This window comes from Genypterus blacodes, unplaced genomic scaffold (assembly GCF_046128005.1).
Source record: "Genypterus blacodes isolate CSIRO-AG114 ecotype Tasmania unplaced genomic scaffold, CSIRO-AGI_Gbla_v1 ptg000005l_1, whole genome shotgun sequence".
Taxonomy (NCBI): Eukaryota; Metazoa; Chordata; class Actinopteri; order Ophidiiformes; family Ophidiidae; genus Genypterus; species Genypterus blacodes.
This window is the reverse complement of record NW_027466819.1, coordinates 60152-81491: the sequence shown is the minus strand read 5'-3', so window position 1 is coordinate 81491 and position 21340 is coordinate 60152. Positions and strand designations below refer to the sequence as shown.

General features: G+C 46.5%; 1 protein-coding gene across 1 annotated transcript in view; it reads left to right on the top strand.

The window, feature by feature from the left end:
- pde1cb (phosphodiesterase 1C, calmodulin-dependent b) overlaps window positions 1-17482 on the top strand; it is a 36209-nt gene extending 18727 nt beyond the window's left edge. The window contains exons 3-17 of the mRNA XM_076147857.1: window positions 2940-3053; window positions 3895-4077; window positions 5345-5411; window positions 5641-5757; window positions 6864-7004; window positions 8926-9026; window positions 9337-9465; window positions 9780-9881; window positions 12011-12131; window positions 13005-13086; window positions 13239-13359; window positions 14305-14480; window positions 15003-15263; window positions 15793-15855; window positions 15957-17482. Coding sequence (XP_076003972.1) covers window positions 2940-3053; window positions 3895-4077; window positions 5345-5411; window positions 5641-5757; window positions 6864-7004; window positions 8926-9026; window positions 9337-9465; window positions 9780-9881; window positions 12011-12131; window positions 13005-13086; window positions 13239-13359; window positions 14305-14480; window positions 15003-15263; window positions 15793-15855; window positions 15957-15973 — 1795 coding nt within the window. The 3' untranslated portion in view covers window positions 15974-17482. The remainder of the gene's footprint in view (window positions 1-2939; window positions 3054-3894; window positions 4078-5344; window positions 5412-5640; window positions 5758-6863; window positions 7005-8925; window positions 9027-9336; window positions 9466-9779; window positions 9882-12010; window positions 12132-13004; window positions 13087-13238; window positions 13360-14304; window positions 14481-15002; window positions 15264-15792; window positions 15856-15956) is intronic.
- The last annotated feature ends 3858 nt before the right edge of the window (window positions 17483-21340 follow it).

Below are 21340 nucleotides of genomic sequence, written 5' to 3'. Positions count from 1 at the left end.
CGCTCCCGACTCCATGGAAATCACAGGCTTGACCCCTGCAGTCACCAGGACCTCTGAGAGACTCGCTGATCCGGGCCACACTCTTATTTTCCCCCGGCAGCTCAGACGGGAACACAAGCAAAGGGATTCACACATGACGTCTCCGCAGCTTCTCAAGCCTGTGTGAGGTTTCCTTTGAGCCGCCGGTATCCAGATGCATCCACTAGATACAGAGAAAGGCTCAAAATATGATGGTGATGAATGATTGAAGATTTCAGGAGAAGCCCCCCGGTGCTGATAGATAATAACAACACGTTAGAGTCTGTGTAAGATGACCTTATACAGCTGAAGCCACAGAGGAATAGCATCAAACTCCTGCTCCTGTTTGGAGTTTCCAGCCTCATTGTTCGTCTCTTTAGCCAACAAACACACCGGCTGGTTCATTTCCAGCACACAAGCTGCGATAAGCCGGCTGTGTGCTACCTGCCCAGCATACGAAAGGGGAAGAGAGGCAAACAAACAAATGGAGTGGAGCGTTTTGAGCCTCTGGTAGATAAAGAAGAAGCAGGATACTGGACTATAACGTTTGGTGAACGACTTTGCTGTGATTGAGCGAGTCGGCTTGTGTAACAGCTTATATTTTCCCAGGAACGTCGCTTTTTACCGAACCCTAAACAGGACCACAGTTTGAACTCCATTACCAGCTCAGAAAAGTTCCACATCCCCCCTCACCGCGATATTTCATTTCCACGGCAGCAGTCGTAGAACTGTCCGCCGCAGCCGTCTGGTTTATGTCGGCCGGTGAGCGAGCGAGACGAGGCCGACCTCTGCTGCTTCATCCCGTCTGCTGAAATGATCTCTTGGATGTAATTCTTCAAGCCTCCCAGATCTCTTAAGTCGGTGGGGAGAGAGTTTCGCAAAAGATCACAGCTGACTCATCGCCATGGTGACCGCCGCGTAGCCCCGTGTGATATTTGGCCGGTTTATGGCCGTGGGCAGCGGCCTCCTGTCAGCACCTGAGAGAGTTTCACTTTCCTTTGACCTTTAACCCAACCTCAGTCCACTAAATGTTCCATTTATCACGGCTGTCATTCGTCGCTCATGAATAAGCAATATTCTCAAGGGAGCAGTGTGAGGGAAAACAGTCCCAGGGTGATACTCGGTGTATAAATATCCTCTGCTTCTAACACATTTTGCGCACCAATGCCACTATTTACATTTATATTACTACCTGCATTATATGGTGCAATATCACAAGTACATTGCTTTCATTCCTGATAAATTCCTCCTCAGTGCTTCATCTCTCAAAGCTTTATGGAGAATTTATCCGCTTATTTTCCATTTTGCTTTCCTCCCTCTTTACTTCCTATGGAGCGCTTTGGAAATTAACTTTTTCATGAGGGACGAAACAATTTTGAGCCCTAATGGCGGCGGGAGGGGTCGATCATCGGCGGAATCCAGAAAAACAAGCTCGCTCCGTCCCGCTGCTGCTAAACGCGCCGCCGTTGCCAATTACATGGCTGCTGCTCCTCCACCCCGCCAGCGTTTCCTCTGGCAGCCTTTTCTCTGCCTTTGGCTCCGTGCCCAGGCTTCACTTTGAGCCTGACCTGTGCTGTTAACCCAGCTTGTTGCCCCCCCTCTCCCCTATCCCCCCCTCCTCCATAATGACAGCAGGTGAAATGTGAGTGTGTGTGTTTCACTTCACCTGGCAGAGTCACTGATTTATTCAAAAGTCAAACATATCAAAGTGGCTGGAGCGTACCGAGCTGACAAAGTTGCTCTTTCGGGTTTTTGTCTTACTCTGTCAACGAACAATGCGGTGAGGAAACACTCTGGCGATGTTTTTAAAGAAAGTACTAACGCTCACTTAGAAAGCCTCCGTCTCGTAAATGATAAATTGATAAATTCCAATTGGCCAGTCAGTCAGTCAGTTTGGTTTCATTGTTAGACAAACAAAAGCAATCAGCTGGCGACAAAGCTACTGCTGAAAGCTCTCAGACAGCGCAGACAAACAGTCCTTTCAGCTTCGCGTTTTGATTCTGCCATTCAACGCCGTCTTTAAAAATCAGTGCAGCACGGGAGCAGCACTTATGTGTGACGTACAGAGTCAGACACGCAACAAATGTCATCATTTTTACGGGTGACTTATAGTCTGGAGAGGAGGCTGAGCGTTGAAGGAGGGAGTTCTCTATTCGCTCCTTGGCTCACAGCTGTTCCTAATCACCATTATTAGCTCATGCACCAAGCTAACCACGTGTGCATTGATTCTAGCTTTGCAGGAAAAAAAAGGCCTGTATGCATTTATTTCCCTGTAAAAGCCTTTTAACGTTAAAGAAGCAATCCAAAATCATACATTAATGATTTTCAGGATGTCTGTGCGGTGGAATCAATGGCATTCTGACGACGGGATTGGATTCAGCTAATATCCAACTGTTGTCAGGGGGCAGTAATCGATGAATTGCGTCAGAGCATCTCCAACCTCTCCACTTAATAATTCAACGCTGAGCGCTGCCTCTGTGGGCATTTGCTGTGAAAGTGGAGTGTGTGATCTCAAAGACATCAGCAGGTGGCCAGCCGAGGCAGAGGTGGCTGTGTGCACATGCCCCTGAATGTACTGCGATTTCTTTTAATGCTATTTTTGGGCTGGGTTTGGCCGCGGTCCTGTGCACATGTGGTAGTATCGGAAGGGCACAACGAGAAAACAGCTCGTTCACCCTTTTACCGTGACTCCCCACATGCAATTTATGGAGTTTTAATCAAGAGGAGGCGTATTGACTGCTGGTGTGGATCAATGTTGAGTTTTAATTTCACCAAAGCTTGGGTGGAGAAGTATGCTTACACAAGAGCAGAATTCAATTTAGAGCCACAGACAACTTGTTTTGGATATTAAGAAAAATACAGAGACAAGACAGCGAGGATGTAATTGTGTTTGTTAACTGATTTGTGCGTCTCTGTTTTAGATTAAGATGTCTGGTGAAACAGCTGGAGAGAGGAGAGGCTTCCCTGACCGACCTCAAGAAAAACCTGGAGTACGCCGCCTCGGTTTTGGAATCTGTTTACATTGAGGAGACGCGGTAAGAGCATCGTCACACACACCTCCGGGGTCTCTACAAGGGAACACGTTCTGTTATGGTCCATTTATCGAGAACAACAGCACAGGGGCCAGACTGTGGGAAATTGATGACGATCATTAGTATGGAAATTAACCTGAGAAGCAGTTCTGAGTTTCATTCCGTGCATTTCTCTCCACTCTGCTTGGTTACACAACCTCACAGGAATGATACACTAAAGATAGAAACCCTGCATATCGCATGAGTGATGTGTGTCATCTGGCACGCACGGGCAGATGGTGTGTCTTAACGTGTGTGTGTGTGCATGCATAGATGTGTATTTGCAAAGTCCTGCTGCCGTTCCTGTCGATACTTGAATGCAGGTCAAGTATCCCAGATATGTCCAGGGCTTATGGAATTATATAAGACTATTGTCATCGCAATCCCGAGCAGATTAGGCCCGTCAATGGTGTGACCATTCCAGGACACAGGATGATGCACAAACTCCAGGCAGTATTATGATTCCTATGAGTGTGTATTCAGTGCAGAGAGCGGAGAGCTGTGGGTACTTTGTGCTTGATCCCCGGGTCATGTCAACACAACAGGGTAGCTGTGGAGAATTACATCATGTAATTGGATTTGAACACTACATCATGGTGTTTTAAGAAGCCGGGGATGTTTGGATGTTACATAAGAGGTGGTGGTTATCGACGGAGAGCTTTGGGTTTTGATCCCTTGTCGGATAAAACATTTCATAAGCCTTTCCCCTGCACATCTGCCTGATTTGTTCCCTTTATTTCATTTGTGTTTTGTCTCTTCCTTGTCTCCTCGTGTCCCCCCCCCTCTTCCCTCCCTGTCCTTTCAGGCGCTTGGTGGACACAGAGGATGAGCTCAGCGACATCCAGTCAGAGTCGGTGCCGTCGGAGGTGCGGGATTGGCTGGCCTCCACCTTTACGCGCCAGATGGGTCTGATGCTGCGACGCACCGAAGAGAAACCTCGCTTCCGCAGCATCGTCCACGCCGTTCAGGCCGGCATATTTGTCGAAAGGTAAAAGTGTTGTGAGATACATAAGAATTTAAACATACAACCCTGATGTTCACACCTATAGAGATGCATCCAATAATCCAAGCATACTGGCCTGCAGACCTTGGACACTCACAATAAACCTGACATATATGGTACCGAAAGCGGTCTGTTTTCACTCAGTGTGCACAAGTGTTGTCGCAGAGGAGAGCAGAAACAAATCCCTATGTTTTTCCACATTAAAGAATTGTTCCAGAAGAGACCACTCAATAAAAACAATGAGACTGAAGGTGTGTGTGAAGAAGCCTCTGCATCTGAGTCCTTCCTCATAGATCGTCCATCACAGCGAGCGGCGCTTTTATTTAGTCAATTTCATGTTATTGTTGCCTGCTAATGCAGTGCAGATTCATCAAAGGTGTCGACACTTGCTGTACAAATAATAATCTCACTGTGATGAATGAACTAACACAAGTTTGGAGTCTCAGCAAATTGATTATTACAGGGATGCTGAAATGAACAGTAGCTTGGGAAGTCAGTCCAAGACCTGCACCTGTACTCTCTTTACACTGACTTGCCTGCCTGGCTTTACAGTCACACACTATATATCATCATGACCTTGGCAAGCCTGGATAAGCCCAATAATTCAGAGAGTAACAAACAGCTCGCTCTCCAGGGCTGCGGCTTATCACACACTAACACGCCACACGCATTTGTTCAAATTAGAATGGCGCGAACGTGTACGATGTAATCTTTCCTAATCTGTTTTTTTAAGCGAGAGCAGGCCTGTTTGCAGACATTTTTAAAGGGAAGATTGGAGAAAAGTCAGAGAATAGAGGGATGAGATATTTCCACCTACTCCTCCACATTGAATGGCGGTTGACATTTATTGAAGCTGTTTTCAGGATAGATTTGCTCCCGCTATCAACATTTTCTGGCCAATTTCACTATTTTTGAATGCAATTCAAATTAACTTTGAAACCTGCCAAGTAAATCCAGTGGCTGCTAATCTCACATGGCATTTCTGTGACCAAACTCATTTATATACTATTCCTCGTAAAAACCCTCCTGTATGACTTGCCGGTGCTTGTTTACGGCATATTAGATGTATTTTCATACCGTGTTGTCTTGAATTGAAGGTGTGCGTTGAGCCGGTGGATGTCATGGGGCTTTGCGGGCTGTTTTTTTCTCTTGCAGGCTGTCTTGCCGGCTGTGCTGCTGGGCCAGTGTGGTAACCTCTGGTGTTTGTGCTCAGCGGTGCGTTTCATTTGATGTTTTTATCTAATCCAAACAGGATGTACAGACGTACCTCCAATATGGTGGGACTCAGCTACCCCCCTTCTGTCATATCTGTGCTTAAGGTATTAGTGTCCACACACACACACACACACACACACATTCTGTACACATTTTACCCGCGAGCAAAATAAATGTCCACACATATACACACACACATACTGGAAAATCAAGTTTACAACTGAAAATAACACAATACAGTTCGACTTGTTTACAACAGCAGCACCATTGATATCATCATTTTGTTTGGTCATTTCTCAACGTTTCAATGGATTTTCTTCTCCCCTCACACAGAATGTTGACAAATGGTCGTTTGACGTGTTTGCCCTCAACGAGGCGAGCGGGGATCACGCGCTCAAATTTATTTTCTACGAACTGCTCACCAGATATGACCTCATCAGCCGCTTCAAGGTAAAGTCTCAGGGGAGTGATGTGTCACTTCCATACCTCTGTAGATAGAGCAAGGGTAAACTGACTGTGTTTAGCTTCTTATAGGCTAAAGCTGCTCCAAAATAAGGTAATGTGTTTAGATTGACAGTTTAAACAGATAAACAGCTTGATAAGGGATTTTAAAATGTAATAAAAATGTATCCCTCTAATGTTTTTTATATATTGGATGCACTGATGGTTGGTTGTTAATTGCAGCAGGTGTGTCTCGTTAAGTGATGACACCGCTCACACCTGTGGCTCGTTTGGAGACTCACGTCTGCTTATGAACGTTTCTTCATTGTAAATTTAGTTCAGCCTTTTTTCCTCTTCTTTTAAATACTGAAAGTCAAAGTAGTAAGTAAGTAAGGAAGTTTGATGAAGAACCACAGGGGATTTGTGTGATTTAATTCTACCTTCAGTGTTACTCAGTGCCAGTGAACCTGTAATGACTCTGGACAGTAAATAGAGCAGTTTAAATCTATGGTAATGCTGTTATTATGACAAATTATTCATGAACATTGTGTCCACTGAAAATTCTTTTAAGGATCTGCCTTAAAACAAATCCAGTTATCCTGAAAGAACGATAATAATCTGATGCATATAAGGTAGTTGAAGAGATAATGTTATGAAAGATGAGACTGAATCGTTATCTAGCATTTTCTGGTATTCTACAGTGTTGGAACCTTTTTAAATTCCACACCCCATATCCCAAACAGCATGCTCCACTTTAAATGTCAGCGTTAGATGGTGTTATCAAGCTTGGGGATTGATATTTCCAGCAGCTGGTGGGACTCCATCTCAGCTGATATTGGCAGGGCTTATCCTCCACAGTGTCTTGTGTCTCAACACACTTGACTTGAAATGACAGCGTCTCAGAGTGACAGCCGAGTAAATGACAGAAAAGAGAGTGAAGCTGACACGGAAAGCGAAATGGTAGCACTGATCTGCAGACGCCAACACGATCCACGATGCTGATGGAGCTGTGTGCCATCGTTTTAATGAACATATGGCTCGTAAAGATTTCTGATTGTTTACAGGCTTTTACTTGCATCATCACCGTCGTTTGTCTGATGTTTTGATGCCTTCAGATCCCCATTTCTGCCGTGGTGTCGTTCGTGGAAGCCCTAGAAGTGGGATACAGCAAACATAAAAACCCTTACCACAACCTGATACACGCCGCTGACGTCACACAGACTGTACACTACCTACTACTCAAGACTGGCATGGTGGTGAGTACAACATGTGCACCGCAAATACTCAGGTTGAAGGAATCTGACATTAACACACACATACTAAAACACAAGCCTCCTTTCTGCACATTTGCCTTGTATGAATTCTAAGAGAAGCTTTATGAGGATCCCGCTGCTCAATAAAAGCAGTTCTAAGAATTTGCTCAACACATCTACGGGATCCAAACCTGTTGAAAACCTACACAAACAATTTTAACATCATTTTCATCAAGAAAGCCACGTGACTGAGACTTGAGACTGAAGCGCTCCGTCCTGATGTCATCCCCAAGCTCACAGCGTCTCTTGTCACTCGTGTGCCAGCCCATAATTGCAGCTTTGCCTGACACGCGGCGGCTTTTAATGGGGCTTGTTTTGTTTTTGGGCTTCTTTTCTCGGAGCATCCATGAACTATTCTGTCACGGAAAAACTGACATCAGACAACAAAACACTGTGACCACAGTTTTGCCCGGAGCACATTTGAGAACATCAACCCACATTTCTAAGAATATCTGTCAAAATGTGATAATTACCAAAGCTCATTGTTCCTGTTTTAGCATTCGCTCGTGAAGCCAAATATTTTTCTTATCTACACAAACGTCTCCTCTCTCTTATCGCTTGTTTTTCGCTACTACTCTCCATATTTCATGTTGCTTTTTGTTCTGGCTCCCTCTGTTGACCCACTTTGCACTTATTTCTCCTGGTGTGGCTTTCGGGCGTTTTTGGTGTTGCGTTGATTCCAAAAAACAAAAACATGAGCCTCGCTGAAGCTTGAGTTCAGAGCCCCAAACCAGCCGAGCAGTCAGCCAGTCAGCCGAGCAGTCAGCCAGCCAGCCAGCCACCCCCGCTCCCAGTGTTTTTATTTAATCACCTTAATAAGGTGGCTGCGACAGCTGTCGACATGGTGTGTTTCTTTGGGCAGTGCCTTGCAGAGCAAACCACATTACTGGTAGAACCGCTGTCTCCTGGGAGAGAAGCAGAAACAGCATCGATCATTCGCCAGGCCCTCCAGACTCCATTAAATCAACAATCAACAGGTCATTCATAAAGCAGGCCCACAAGGAAATATGCCGAGGATGGATCGGCCATCTTGCTCCCTGTACTTAATGACTCCCATCACTGTGTGTTGATTAGTCACTGGTATTGAGTGGGCTCCCTGAGTTAATTCCCCCTCAGGTGCGTGCACGTATCAGTGGACGCTGCCCACTCACAGGCGTTTGTGTTCACTCAGGGTTTAGAGCGTCCATAAATAAAAGCACAATCACGCACGCGTACTGTACATGTTGATGTGACGCAGAGTTCTCCCTCTCTCTACCCGGGGCTTTGGGCTTTCTGTGTTTGTATTACATGCGTGATGCAGTCAGCACTCATGCTTCATCACGCCTTAAGGAGGTGAAAACCTTATTAAGGGATCAACCACTAAGGTAACATTATAGGGCTGTATGTCTTCATGTAAACAAACAGACCGAGCCGCCGTCTGTGCGCAGGAGAGTTAACGTGACAGATTGAAACGTGATTGCCAGTCGCTTGTTTCCCTTTTGCTTTTCTGACCTTTCCTTTATCTCGTCCTCCCCGTTTGTTTCTTTTCGTCCCTGATGGTAATGGATTCCTAATGTCAACCTGCTCTCTGCATCCTTTATATCACTTTCCCCCTCCACATCTTTACTCTGTGATCTACGGCTGCTTTCTTCCTCCCTTTCCCACTCATTGGCTTCTCATTTCTCTTCTTTGTTTCCTGTCCATTCTTTCTTCTTGTATTCATTACTTACCTTCCTCCATATTGACGTCTCTGTCTGTTCCTCCCCTCTTCAAACACCCTGGCCTCTTCTTCTTCTTCCGCTCCTCTTAATAATCCCTCCCGATCCTCCCCGACGTCTCCTCCCCTTCCTCCCATCTTCACCTCTTTCTCCTCTTCCTCCTGCAGCATTGGTTGACCGAGCTGGAGATCTTCGCCATGATCTTTGCGGCCGCGGTGCACGACTACGAGCACACGGGGACCACAAACAACTTCCACATTCAGACAAGGTAATGAATCATAAAATCATAAATGCATGGCACTGACTCGGCCCAATCAATGTTTTCATTTGCAGCAGCGAGGGGGCTGCAGCTCGTGACGCTCGCAGAGAGACGGCCTGTGGTGCTGTAATCACGCCGGAGTCCAAATGAACTCCACAATGAGAGCGCTGTGCTATAAAATCATGCATTCCTTCAATTTGATGGCATTCTAATTGATGCAATGAGAAGTCTTGACATTTAGGAGTCCGTTGTTTTGTTTAATGGCCTCATTGTGATTTCTTCTTTTTCCCTTCTTGTTTTTCTCCCCCGCACCGATCAGGTCAGACACGGCCATCCTGTACAATGACCGCGCCGTGTTGGAGAGTCACCACGTCAGCGCGGCGTATCGTTTACTACAGGACGACGACGAGATGAACATCCTCTACAACCTGTCCAAGGACGACTGGAGGTCAGAGACGCAGATATGAGAGGCAGAGGGATTTAATGAAACACCTGACCGTGAGCGGAGGGAGACGTAGAGGAGTTGACGTCACGATCGGGAGAGTTCAAATTGCTTTCGGGTTGCAGCGAGCGCATTACATGTGGCGATACTTTAAGGAGACAGCTGCAATCCCAAAGTAGCTATTAAAAATGGTTTTCTAAATCCACGTTGGCTCCCTTCACCTGCTTTTACAGAATCTACTTTTATTACCTGCGTTCTTGCCAATTCGCTTTCCTCTGCTCGTTTTTTTTAAATATCTCTCTCGTCTCCCTCATACCCAGAGAGCTGCGGACCCTGGTGGTGGAGATGGTCCTCGCCACAGACATGTCCTGTCACTTCCAGCAGGTGAAAACCATGAAGAACTTCCTGCAGCAACCCGAGGGGTCAGTCAGTCGCTCATCGTCTATCGCTACTGTTTACACACAGCAAACTCACCCCTCACCTCCTCCATTTACATCTCCGCTAAACCTCCCCCATCTGGCTCTGTTTACCAAACCACCCACTGTTTACAACACAATTAACCCTGACCTGCAGGGCGCTCTTCAACCAGGAATCGGCCTGGACACAAACAAGGGAGGATTTCTGTTCCCCTGCTGCGGTTTACTCAGCAGAAAGTCCTCAAATTGGAGTATTTTCTTGCCCAATAGAACCATATCCTCCTGCAGTACACAATGGAAATAAGAAAGAAATGCTTGCATAGTCTCTGCATTCACCGCCAGCCTCACAGCTTTCCTCTCACTCTGCTGCTTCTGTTCTTCTACCACCTAATCTAGTTTGAGTGTAGGTTTTTGTACTTTAAAATGCAACAACGCACCTCAGAGCCTCTAATCTGATGGAAACAGAGAAGAAGAAGATGAAGGAGAAGGAAGTTAATTTGTTTTGGCCCCTCCTTTCACGTGTAGCCTGCATCCACAACTTGCTTTCCCTTCCGTTTGCGGCACGGCGCCCTCCGTAGTGACTGACAGGCAGTTGCCGCGGAGCTCCGGCGTGCAAACAGAAGCGAGGGAGCGAGCAATCAATCAGACTATCATACGGCGCGTAAACTATGAATCATCACAGCTGATGTAGCAGCGGCAGGCGGAGGAAGTCGTTCACCTTCAGTCGACCATTGTGACAAAACAGAAAAGCCCAGGAAGCAATTTGATGGAGCTGAGCGACTTTGTGAGAATGTCGGCGTGAGCAATATTATTATCCCTCCTCTCTCCCCCCCCCCGCCTTTGTGAATATACACAGAACCATAGAGTGTTGAGACTGGAGTGTGATCATCAGGGGTAATATGTAAGAACACTTCATTGTGTAAGCACAAACACACACACGCATACACACTAGAGACTGCAGTTTGCGGTAAGCTGTAATGCTGAATGCACCCTAATGTGAAGTAATTCAAGCCAGTCTGCAGCAGGCGTGCTTAGAGTGCAGTTTAAGATCCAATCTGCCACAAATGGAATGGGGGGAAATCTGAGCTCGGCTTCCTCACCTCTATTTAACCTTGTGTATGTGTACGTGAGCGCCGCGTGTGTGTGTGTGTGTGTGTGTGTGTGTGTGTGTGTGTGTGTGTGTGTGTGTGTGTGTGTGTGTGTGTGTGTGTGTGTGTGTGTGTGTGTGTGTGTGTGTGTGTGTGTGTGTGTGTGTGTGTGTGTGTGTGTGTGTGTGTGTGTGTGTTCGCTTGTCTCTCTCCACGTCGGGCCGTCCAACCGTCCCTCAGATCATGGAACGTTTCATTTGGTTACGGTATCAGGTGCAATCTGCCGCACGGTAAATTAGATTTGACAAACCTGGAGGTGAGATGATGCATCTTCACGCTGCGTTAGAGTGTGTAATCATCTCCCCTGATTAGCCCGGCCCAGGTATGACACAAGTATATGAAGATACCCATGCGGCAGTTTGTATGTTTCTGTTTGAGTACATACAGTTAGTGTGTGTGTGTGTGTTTACATGTTCTGGCACGCAAAGGGAACAAACACTCAGGGTAAAGACGCCTCCGCTCCACCTGCTCTGAGCTTAAACTATCGGCCAAAACAAGAAGAAACACCTGTGCGAGTGTCTGAGTTTGCAGTCTGCACATTAGCCGGTTTATATCCGGTCTGCTTCCATCTGTGTGTGTGTGTGTGTGTTCCCACCCTGCTCTCGGCGGCGCACTCGTTTCTAAACCGGTACTCGATTCAAAATCTGTCGTTTTAGTATCAAACAACTAAAACGTGGCTCTATAAAGTTTACAGGTCCCTCACTGGTGGAGTCCGGCAGCGCTGCTGTCGTTTACAACGGATACACCCCATCAAAAAGCCTCTATAAACAACTCCTGCTGCATAATAATCAGTCTCTCTCAGGGCCATCTGCATGCTCAGTCCAGTGAGTGTGTCAAGACAGAGTGTCAGTGGAGAAGGACTTTGGTTAGATTACAAATTCTTAACTGTTGTACACAAAACTCCCTTTCAAGGAATCTTCCAGTCCCAGTTGTGCAGACAAACCCTGCACAGTGTGTTTGATGTGGTGTGTATCTTCTCCTTTACAGCGTCGACAAGCCCAAGGCTCTGTCCCTGCTGCTGCACACGGCCGACATCAGCCACCCGGCCAAAGGCTGGGACCTGCACCACCGCTGGACCACCTCCCTGCTGGAGGAGTTCTTCAGACAGGTGAGTGTGTCTGCGGGGGGAGGGGGCGGTGCTCAGTATGCGCCGTGGTTTCACTTTGAAGCCGTAATTCTGAGGGCATGTTTAGATTTGGACATCTGTGTGCACGGCGGGGAGTCTGCATGCACGTAAACACCAGCGGACGCCTGAATGACTTAAATGAAATGAATGTGGACGTTGTGATGTGTGGACGTGCGGTCCAGCTGTGGAGTCTGAGTGGATGTGTGTGTTTACAGATGGAGCTCTCCCTCTCGCACATTCTGTCCCTTTGTAATTGTCATAATTCCAGCGTAACACAAAGAACGAAATGATAATGTTTGTGAATGATTGTTGTAATATGACTCTGATGTGTTTACTTATGCTTAACAGAGATATGAAGTCATTCAGTCACGGATACGATCGCAGACGAGCTGCTTCTCGTGATGTGTGTGTCACCATGATTAAGATGTAAAATATGACTTCTTTGACAAATCAGTGCGTTTGGCTATAAATAATAAATCACACGTCTCAAAGTGTGAACACGAAGGGCACACAAAGCTTTCATCTTCCTCATTATTAATCCACATTCTTCCCATTATCTGTGCTATTGTTGCTGAGGCTGCGTTCGCGAGCCCTTTTGTCTCCCGGGACGTGAAGTGGCGACAAATAGCTCCACCAGAGAACATTGCCTCCCGATTCCACATTCCATCTGCTCGTGGCAAATCAGCAGAAGAAAATGAAACACGTTCGCGGCCCAAAAGTATTTTGAAAGCCTTTCGGTAACGGTGTGTGTGTCTGTGATTGCCTAGCGTGTGAGTGTGTGTATGTGAGGGATGTTTTGTCCCCCAAAGCAACAACTGAGAATGATTTTGATGGAGGGATTGAACCTATTTCCAGGGGGACAAAGAGGCGGACCTCGGACTGCCCTTCTCTCCACTCTGCGACCGGAAATCCACAATGGTGGCACAATCCCAGATCGGTAAGTCGCTGCTCCATCACTACTCACTTTGAATGTGTGTGTGTCACTCCAAAACAAGACAAACTTCTCTCTCTCTCACTTCTTCTATCTGGGTCTTAAACTTTTGAAGCTACTGAGATGTTGAGAGTTTGCTGATTTCTCTCCGTCTCCAGGCTTCATAGACTTCATCGTTGTGCCCACCTTCACCGTGCTGACCGACATGATGGAGCGCATCGTGCAGCCGCTCATCGACGAGGCCTCGCACGCGGGCTTGACGGGCTTCCGCCGCTCCAGGTGAGCAAACGGAGAAACAGTTACACAGCCACAAACTCACAGCAGAGCGCGGAAAAACTTCCTTGAGTAACTGCTCCTTCCTCGGCGGCATGATTAAACCCGGACGACTGGGCCGCAATAACGCCATCGCTAATGGAAGTGCTGGGAACAACCGATGAGTCTCCCACCAGTAATCTGAGTCTGAACATGGAAATGTCTGTCTGCACCTTTCATCAGGCACCGCACCTTGAAATTGACATTTTAGAGACGATGGTCAAGTCGGCGGCGCTTTGATTTGCTGTGTTGATCACCGAATGGGCCTCAGCAGGAAAAGAGCCGGGCCACTAAATTGTGTTTCTTTTCCCCTCCGGTTGGATATTAAATCAGGTTTGTGCAGCGTGTCGCGATTTCAGAGTAAGCAAAAGAGAAAAAATTGTCCGCTTGCTTATTTTTTGGGTTCTATTGCAGATTATCAAGGGACATGTATTGAAAAACTTTGCGCTTCTTGCTCTCCATGTTGACTCTATCTCTGGTGAAGTGTGTGTAATGGGGATGAAGAGGCGCTCGGGGAGTCGGCGTGCTCTTCCTCCCTCGCACCTGCACATCAACATCAGCCTCTCCTCTCCTCTCCTCTCCTCTCCTCTCCTCCACAGGAGTCATTAACATTACTCAGCTAACCGTGTGGAAACCCGACATGGTGTTTCTTCTTCTTCTCCTCCTCCTCCTCCTTGTGCTTTTCTCATCCTCCACTCCGCTCACACCTGAGTGCCTGAGGGGGTTTTTCATTGTGTGGATGCTCCGCTGCATTTATAGCCGCTTTCAATCACCCGTAACCACGCCAGGCCTCTGCTGATCCACCTGTCCGTCTCCTCTCTTCACTCATTATTTGTTTCCACCTCTTCCTCCCTCCCTCCCTCCCTCCCTCCCTCCCTCCCCTCCTCTCTCTCTCCCTCTCTCTCGCCCCAGTCTGAACAGTATTAGCTCAGAGGAGGCCAAGAGGCAGAGCGTGAAGAGCATGGGTTCGGACAGCAGCGCGTCGGGCCAGGGCTCCTTGCTGGCCGTGGACCTCAAGACCTTCAAAGCTCTGTGGAACGAAGACGTCTACCAGAACAGAGAGAGGTGGAAAGCGCAGGCTGCTAAAGGTACGGCGGTGCGGCGAGCTCGCCCACCGACTGATGTGAGGGGAAGGAGGGAAAACATAGCAAAACTCTTCATCTTCAGGTACTCAGGCGGCGGTTTTGTGGCTGTTTGACCTCCGCCAGTGTGGAATTTATACACAAGTCAAACTGAGAATCAACACTACAGAGCTGCAGATACACACTCTGTCCACTCTGCATCAGGCTCTGATTAAATATTTAAGTTAAAGCCTCTGAGAGTTTTGGAGATCTGCCCACATGCAGTCTTATCAAGTGTGTGTGCCGTCAGCGAGGAAGAGGAGTCTGACAGGCAGGAGCAGGAGCGACCAAACACATAAACTCAAGGACTGGAGTGCTGGGACATTCTGTGATTCATAAACTTCAACTTTATTACATTTTAGAGGGAGTTGGTTACTGTTGTGAATGAATCAAGCATCACTAGACAGGATTTGAGTCATTCTGCTGCCTGATTATCTCACACACACACACACACACTCACATTCACCTCTTCTGTGCACGTACCCACAGAAGCGGAGGAGAGAGCGAAAAAGGAAGCGGAGGAGCTGGCCCAGCAGGAGGAGGAAGAGGAGGGAGAGGAGGCCATGGAGCCCCAGGAGGTCCAGGCCGAGCCGGAGCAGCCTGAGCCCAAGGAGCCGGACGGAGCGGAGGGAGAGGAACCCGAGCCGGGGCCGGCGCCAGTCAGCAGGCCGGCAGATGGCGGCGCGGGCGGGGCGGAGCAGGGGTCACAGCCGGGGAGCGCTGCACGCAAGAACCCTCCGCTGCAGAACGGTGCGTCCCTTTTACCTCAGCGAGCGGAAAGATACAAAGATACAACAGGCGACACTTTCTCATTTATATGTTGAATCATTCCAGCAGGAGTTCACCTCAGACACACACTCTATCACAATTGGATGGAGCAGAGATGATGACAAAACTCTTAAATTCAAACCTTAAACGGACGGAGCCGTTTGCACGCACGTCTCTGTTTATGCGAAGAAGTCTAAACAGGCGGAACGTCTCGGCAATCGCCAGCGTCCATCAGCGTTTGCATCCTGCTTAAATGGATTTCCTGCTTTCATTTCCTCCTCGCTGAGGAAGAGCGATTTTCTCCCCCCGACAGTAATTTGTGTGATATCTGATGAAATGAGGTGCCAAGTTTTCTCCCTGTGCAGATACAGATTGAATACAAACACACACACACGCAGGGATTTCACTTTAATACCAAACGGATCTCTGCAGGTTTCCAACAATTCAATATAATAACTCAACACACACACACCTGTCTGACCAACATTGCGGGCCATTATGTGTTTTACAGGGGAAGTGTCTGAAGGCACCGCATCCCCAGAGAGTGGAGAGAAGAAGAACAAAGCAGCTGACGGTAAGATCAGACACAGGAGATTCTGGATTAAGTCTTATTAAACTTCATTTCTTTCGGTCCATAAATGTCTATAAACTGAGTATTTTGTCTCTCCTAAGCAGAGGTTGTGATGGAATAAGAAGAAGAGAGGCACGGTGTCGTCATTGTGGCTGCTCTTCATCTCTACCTGCTTTGTTTGCGTCACGGAGGACTCGGCCCAAAGGAAACGTCATTGGTGGAACTGTGTCGCCCCCTGCAGGACACTGAGAGACTCACACCATCACTCCCTCCGCCTGCTCTCAGATCTCTTTCCGTTCTTTTCGGCTTCTTGTACTCGGAGCTTGTAGCCTCTTCTCTACCCGTGTGTGCATTATGATTTCTATAGTGAAAGTGACGATGAGGAGGATGAGGAGGAGTTTTACCGAAAGATGCACAGTAAATCTCGCTTTTTCGTCTTAGTTTACATTTCAATACGTTTCATCATCAGTCTGGTACACATCTTAATGGAGATGCTTTCAATGTCGTGTTACGCTGGGTGAATTCGGTCTTTGCAGAAAAGCAGAAGTGCAACTGAACTGAAGAACTCGCTTACTTGTGTGTGTGTGTGAGTATCTGTGCAGCCCTCCTTCCTCCAGAGTGAAGGATCTGCTTTCACAGGTCACACGGCTCCTTCTTCTCGCTCCTGTAGGCCTTCATCACTGTGCTCGCGACTTCATCTCCTCACTCCTCTCTTTAAACCCTCATTTGTGGCTGATCCTTCCCTCGCCCCAGGTCTTCTTCTCCTCAGCCGTTGTACATTGTTGGAGGCTTTTGTGTCGGTCGCAGGTTTGTTCTGTGTGTCAGTCGTCTCATATCTTTGGATCAGAGGAAGTAGAAACGCTGTGATTCCTCAATCCACCGACGTATATTTTTGGATATAACTGTAGGATATTGTAGTCGAATGTCCAAAAGAAAAAACAAAAAGAATGCAGCTGTTGCATTTCAAACATATCACTGAAATAAATGCATTCATGTTTTTTGTAACATAGATACAGATACAATTTCTCTTTTACTTGTTTGGGAACATTTTGATTTTGTGATGCAATGCCCGACACGAATCCTCACGTGCTGGATGTGTCCGACGTCCTGATTTAGCTTCTCATCCAGATGTTTGTCCTTTACTCCAAACCACTGCTACTCTATTCTCGATGCCTTCTTCCGTCTACTTCAGCTTTAGCAGAAAGTCAAAACCGTCGCTAGATTACAGAAAACTTTGACATTTTCTTTTGCATCACAGCTACAAAGGCTCCGTCCTGTCGGTTTTGGGTGTCATGTTAACTCGCCGTGGTTTACAGCGTGCCTGTGCACCGTTCAGCCAGCAGAGCCCGATCCTGCTTGCATCCGAGACGCTGAGTCCGAGCCGTAGCTGCTTCTCCATCCTCTGCCAGGTTTCTAAGGCTCTGTAATGTTGTGTATAGAAAATAATGCAAATATTGCTTACTGTGCATATGTAACATATCAGACTTCTGCGATGCTGGTTCAGCTTTAACTATATACTGTATATATATATATATAAATAAATATAGAGATAGAGATATGTACACAGCAGGTGTGACGGGAAGAGAGAAGCGTTTTGGCAGTATTTACATCATAGATCTGTTTCCCCCCCCCAAAACAAATCTTCACTTTGAGTTTAGTCGACTTTCCTTTCTGTGTGCAAACTTCCATTCTGCCAACTGGAGCTCCTTCATCCTTTGGTTCCATACACGGTTCCCACACACACATATATGGGGTTCAGAGAAGGTCGATCATTTTTAAAAACTAAGAATTTATATAAAACTGCAACAATCCTGAAACCCCAAGTTGTTTCTTTTAGTCTCTTTTGTTTTAAATATGCATTCCCCCCATGTTGATCTCATCACAAGCAAACTTACAGCCGCACCAGGATCAAGCAGTTTCTCTCACATTGTAACTAGAATCCTTTGTACTTTTGAACGAACACGGTCAGTGGTTAGCAAAGCAACTGGCTGAATGTGCCTCTAAATGTACCATGTGATCGTCTGTCAGCCGTAGGAAGAATGGATCTTGCGATGTCATTAGAATTGTGTACAGAGAAGAGATAATATATTCCTACAACGTCTCACGCTAAAGAGGGAAACACTGTATAGTAAAACTGTTAAATCTGCACTTTTACGTTGTTTTTTCATCTTTTTCACTTTTTTTTATTGACACACTACATGAAGAGTTACGTTGGGATGACAGATGCATTGTGCATTTCTGGTCAAAATCCATCAAACTGTTTAAAAATTAATGTAAATACAGAGAAATGAATGAAATCTACAGTTTGAGGGATTTGACCCGGAATGGACGACAACACATCTGATTGATTTTTGTGCGTATAGTGAATCATCTTTCTTCTATCGTTTCCTCCCTCTCTCACTTACGATGACATCATCAGTCTCTTTCTGTACATAGATTCTTGAATCTGTCCCCTGTTGTTTATTTACTTCCACCAACTTTGAAGAGAAAAAGAGAAGAGAAACCGATCATCTAGCCGTGTATAGTTTCACTCCGTAAACAAGCTGAAAAAATCCTGAAAAAAAGAAGAAATCTTGTCATATCTTTGGTAAAACAGAACACATTTATGTACAAAGGGACCGATGTGTGTGTGTACCAACGTACGTGCGGTCGTCCCAGACTTTGCTCTCTTTCACCTGCTGCTGTGATCGCCTGCTGTAACAGGAATCCATACCGCCGATAATCAGAGACATAGCTGTGTTTAGGACATGTGACCACTTCTAAACATGCTGTTGTGTCACGTGAACACGTTCTTTGTTGTTAGTTAATTGGCTTTGTTTCCTTGTTTAGTCTCCCATCACTATATGACTGATATCATGCTGTACAAGTGAAACCAGGTTAGATGGGTGTTACGTGTGTGTGCGTGCGTGTGTGTGGGTGTGAAACTGCCGAAAAATACTTATGTGCTTTTCTGATCTCCTCACTGTGACTTGCTCTTTCCATGAGTGTGTGTGGGTGGGTGTGTGTGTGTGTGTGTGTGAGCGATACAAGGAGAGAGAGAGAGGAACGGAAAGTCAGCCATCAATTCACTCAAACACCAACATGAGCAAAATGGATCAAATCCTCACATATCTGTTTAAAACTTAATGAGTTCACACATATCAACAGTGCTTTGGTCATATTACAAATTACATCAGACAGGAAGACGGTCAATTGTGAAGAAATACTTTACAAAGAAATAGAAAGCAGAAGTAGTGGATTGCAGGGCGACGCTTGTTTCCCCTGCACTACATTCCTGAATTGAAGGTGTGTGTGTGTGGATGTGAGGGTGTGTGGGCATGTGCACATGTCTGTATGCGTGCATATGCATGTATGTGCATGCGTGCGTGTGTGTGTACGTGTGTGTGTGTGTGTGTCCCTGTCATGCCGGCCAGGCGGTCGTGTGTGCCACCATCTTATGTGACTGCACAGCCGTATCAATAAATCTGGACTCAAAGGGCTCAGATCATGTCTGCCTGTCTTCATTTCAGCACCACACACACACACACACACACACACACACACACACACATACATACATACATACATACATACATACATACATACATACATTAGATACATGCATACATACAGATGTTGCATCAAACCAAAGACAGATTATTCTCTTTGTTGGTTAAATATTGATTATGCACATTATTACAGAGATCAGCTCAGACAAAAAAACATTATGGAAATGTAGTAACAGTTGTCACTGAGAATATTCATTGAGTCATTTTACTGTAATGATTACAGACATCATTTGCATATTTAACAGCCAAAATACACTTCATCAAAAACCCATCAACAGCTCAGACTGTAAAGTTTAGACTGAGGAAGTGAAGTCCCGGCTTTGAAGGTGTAAATCAGTACGTTTGGTCCTTAACAATAAATATAATATAACAACAGAGCAGGAGTTTGAGAATGGAAACAAAGCATTGATGTGTTTTTGTAAAGTGATCATTGAAATATCCTCTAAGCCAATCTGTTACCACAAATCATTACAAATAGGAAGTTGTTGTGCAGTGTTGCTTCATGTTGCAGGTTTCAACCACATGTTTTGAATCTGGATCTTTGAATGAGACTGAACACGTGAAAGGCAAAGGCCCTATGGATACATTTGTGTTGGTTGAGAGGGGTTTAAGTGTAATATTAAGAGTGAATAAACGTGATGATTAAGGACCCACAGAGCTGAAACTGTGACTCCGTCCTCCCCCCTGTGTGCTCATACACACAGCAGGGGGGCGTGTCTCCCTTTTCATCCCTCAGTTAGGGCAAGAATATTAAGATTCCACCGAGCGAAAGTCAAATCCTCTGCACTGCTTCGCACCTTTCCACCACTAGATGTCTCTGTTAGACTTCAGATCGGAGCTTTCCTGCTGTACACCCTCAGAGGCCTCCTGGCGCCACGCTTGACACATCAACCAACGTGATGTATGTCAGTCTCCCTGGATAGTCGTTGCTTAGCTCTCCGCTCTCTCGTCCGTATAGGCGGCGGCGGCGGCGGCATCGGCGGCGCAGACATTACACGCCGAGCACATATTTATCACAAAGTGCCATGCATATTCATGGGCAGGTTGATGGAACTCATGGAGAGATGTGTATGGCTCCTCCAACACAGAGCTGAGTGCCGAAGCAGAAGGCGAATGTTAATTCAATTATATGGCAGCTGTTCCTTGGTGCCCGTAGCCACTGTGTTTGCACTAGAACAGAAATCTTATATTAGTTTCCTCGCCATAAAAAAAAAAACCCTCGCCAGGCACGAGAGAGGGGATTGCCTGTAACCAAACACCATCAACAGTATTTTAAAGAGCTTTTAATGGTTATTTTTGGCCTGACTGAGGAATTTGGTGAGGCTGCTTCCATTTGTGTTTTTGTTTTGGCTCCCAGTACGAACGCAGCCTTTTTTTCCCTCTTCTTTTTTTGGTCATTGCTCCATATTAAACAGTCAATCTGCTTGGATGTGAAATGTGCAAATGAGTTCTTTCCCCCCACCCACCCCTGATATTAACGCCAGTCAAGGTTGGTTGGGTAGAAAGAGTGTGTGTGAGTGTGTGTGTGTCCTGTGATGGTCATTGACTCACTTTGGCACACGTGAGCTAGTCTACAGATGCACAAACTCTTTAACAAAGACAACATGGGAGCCTCGTCCACTGCTCCCTGTACATGTGCCATTGGGTAAAGCTTGCGTGTGTGTGTGCATGTGTTGGTATTTGCGCTCCACCCCTCCTCCTGTCCTGGGCTGAGCTCCAGCAGCACTGGATGGAGAAAGAGGAGGAAGAGGAGGAGAAGGAGGGTGTGAAGGCATCCATCCTTCCAGCCTGTCCGCTCCTCTGCCGTCTCCCTGAGCTTCTGCATGATTACATCACACGGCTCTGATGTCACCTGAGCCGCCGGATCACTTCGCTTCTTCTCCTTCGTCGATCGATATCAATCCCAGATCTGTTTTTGTACCGATTTAGCTTAGCGTAGC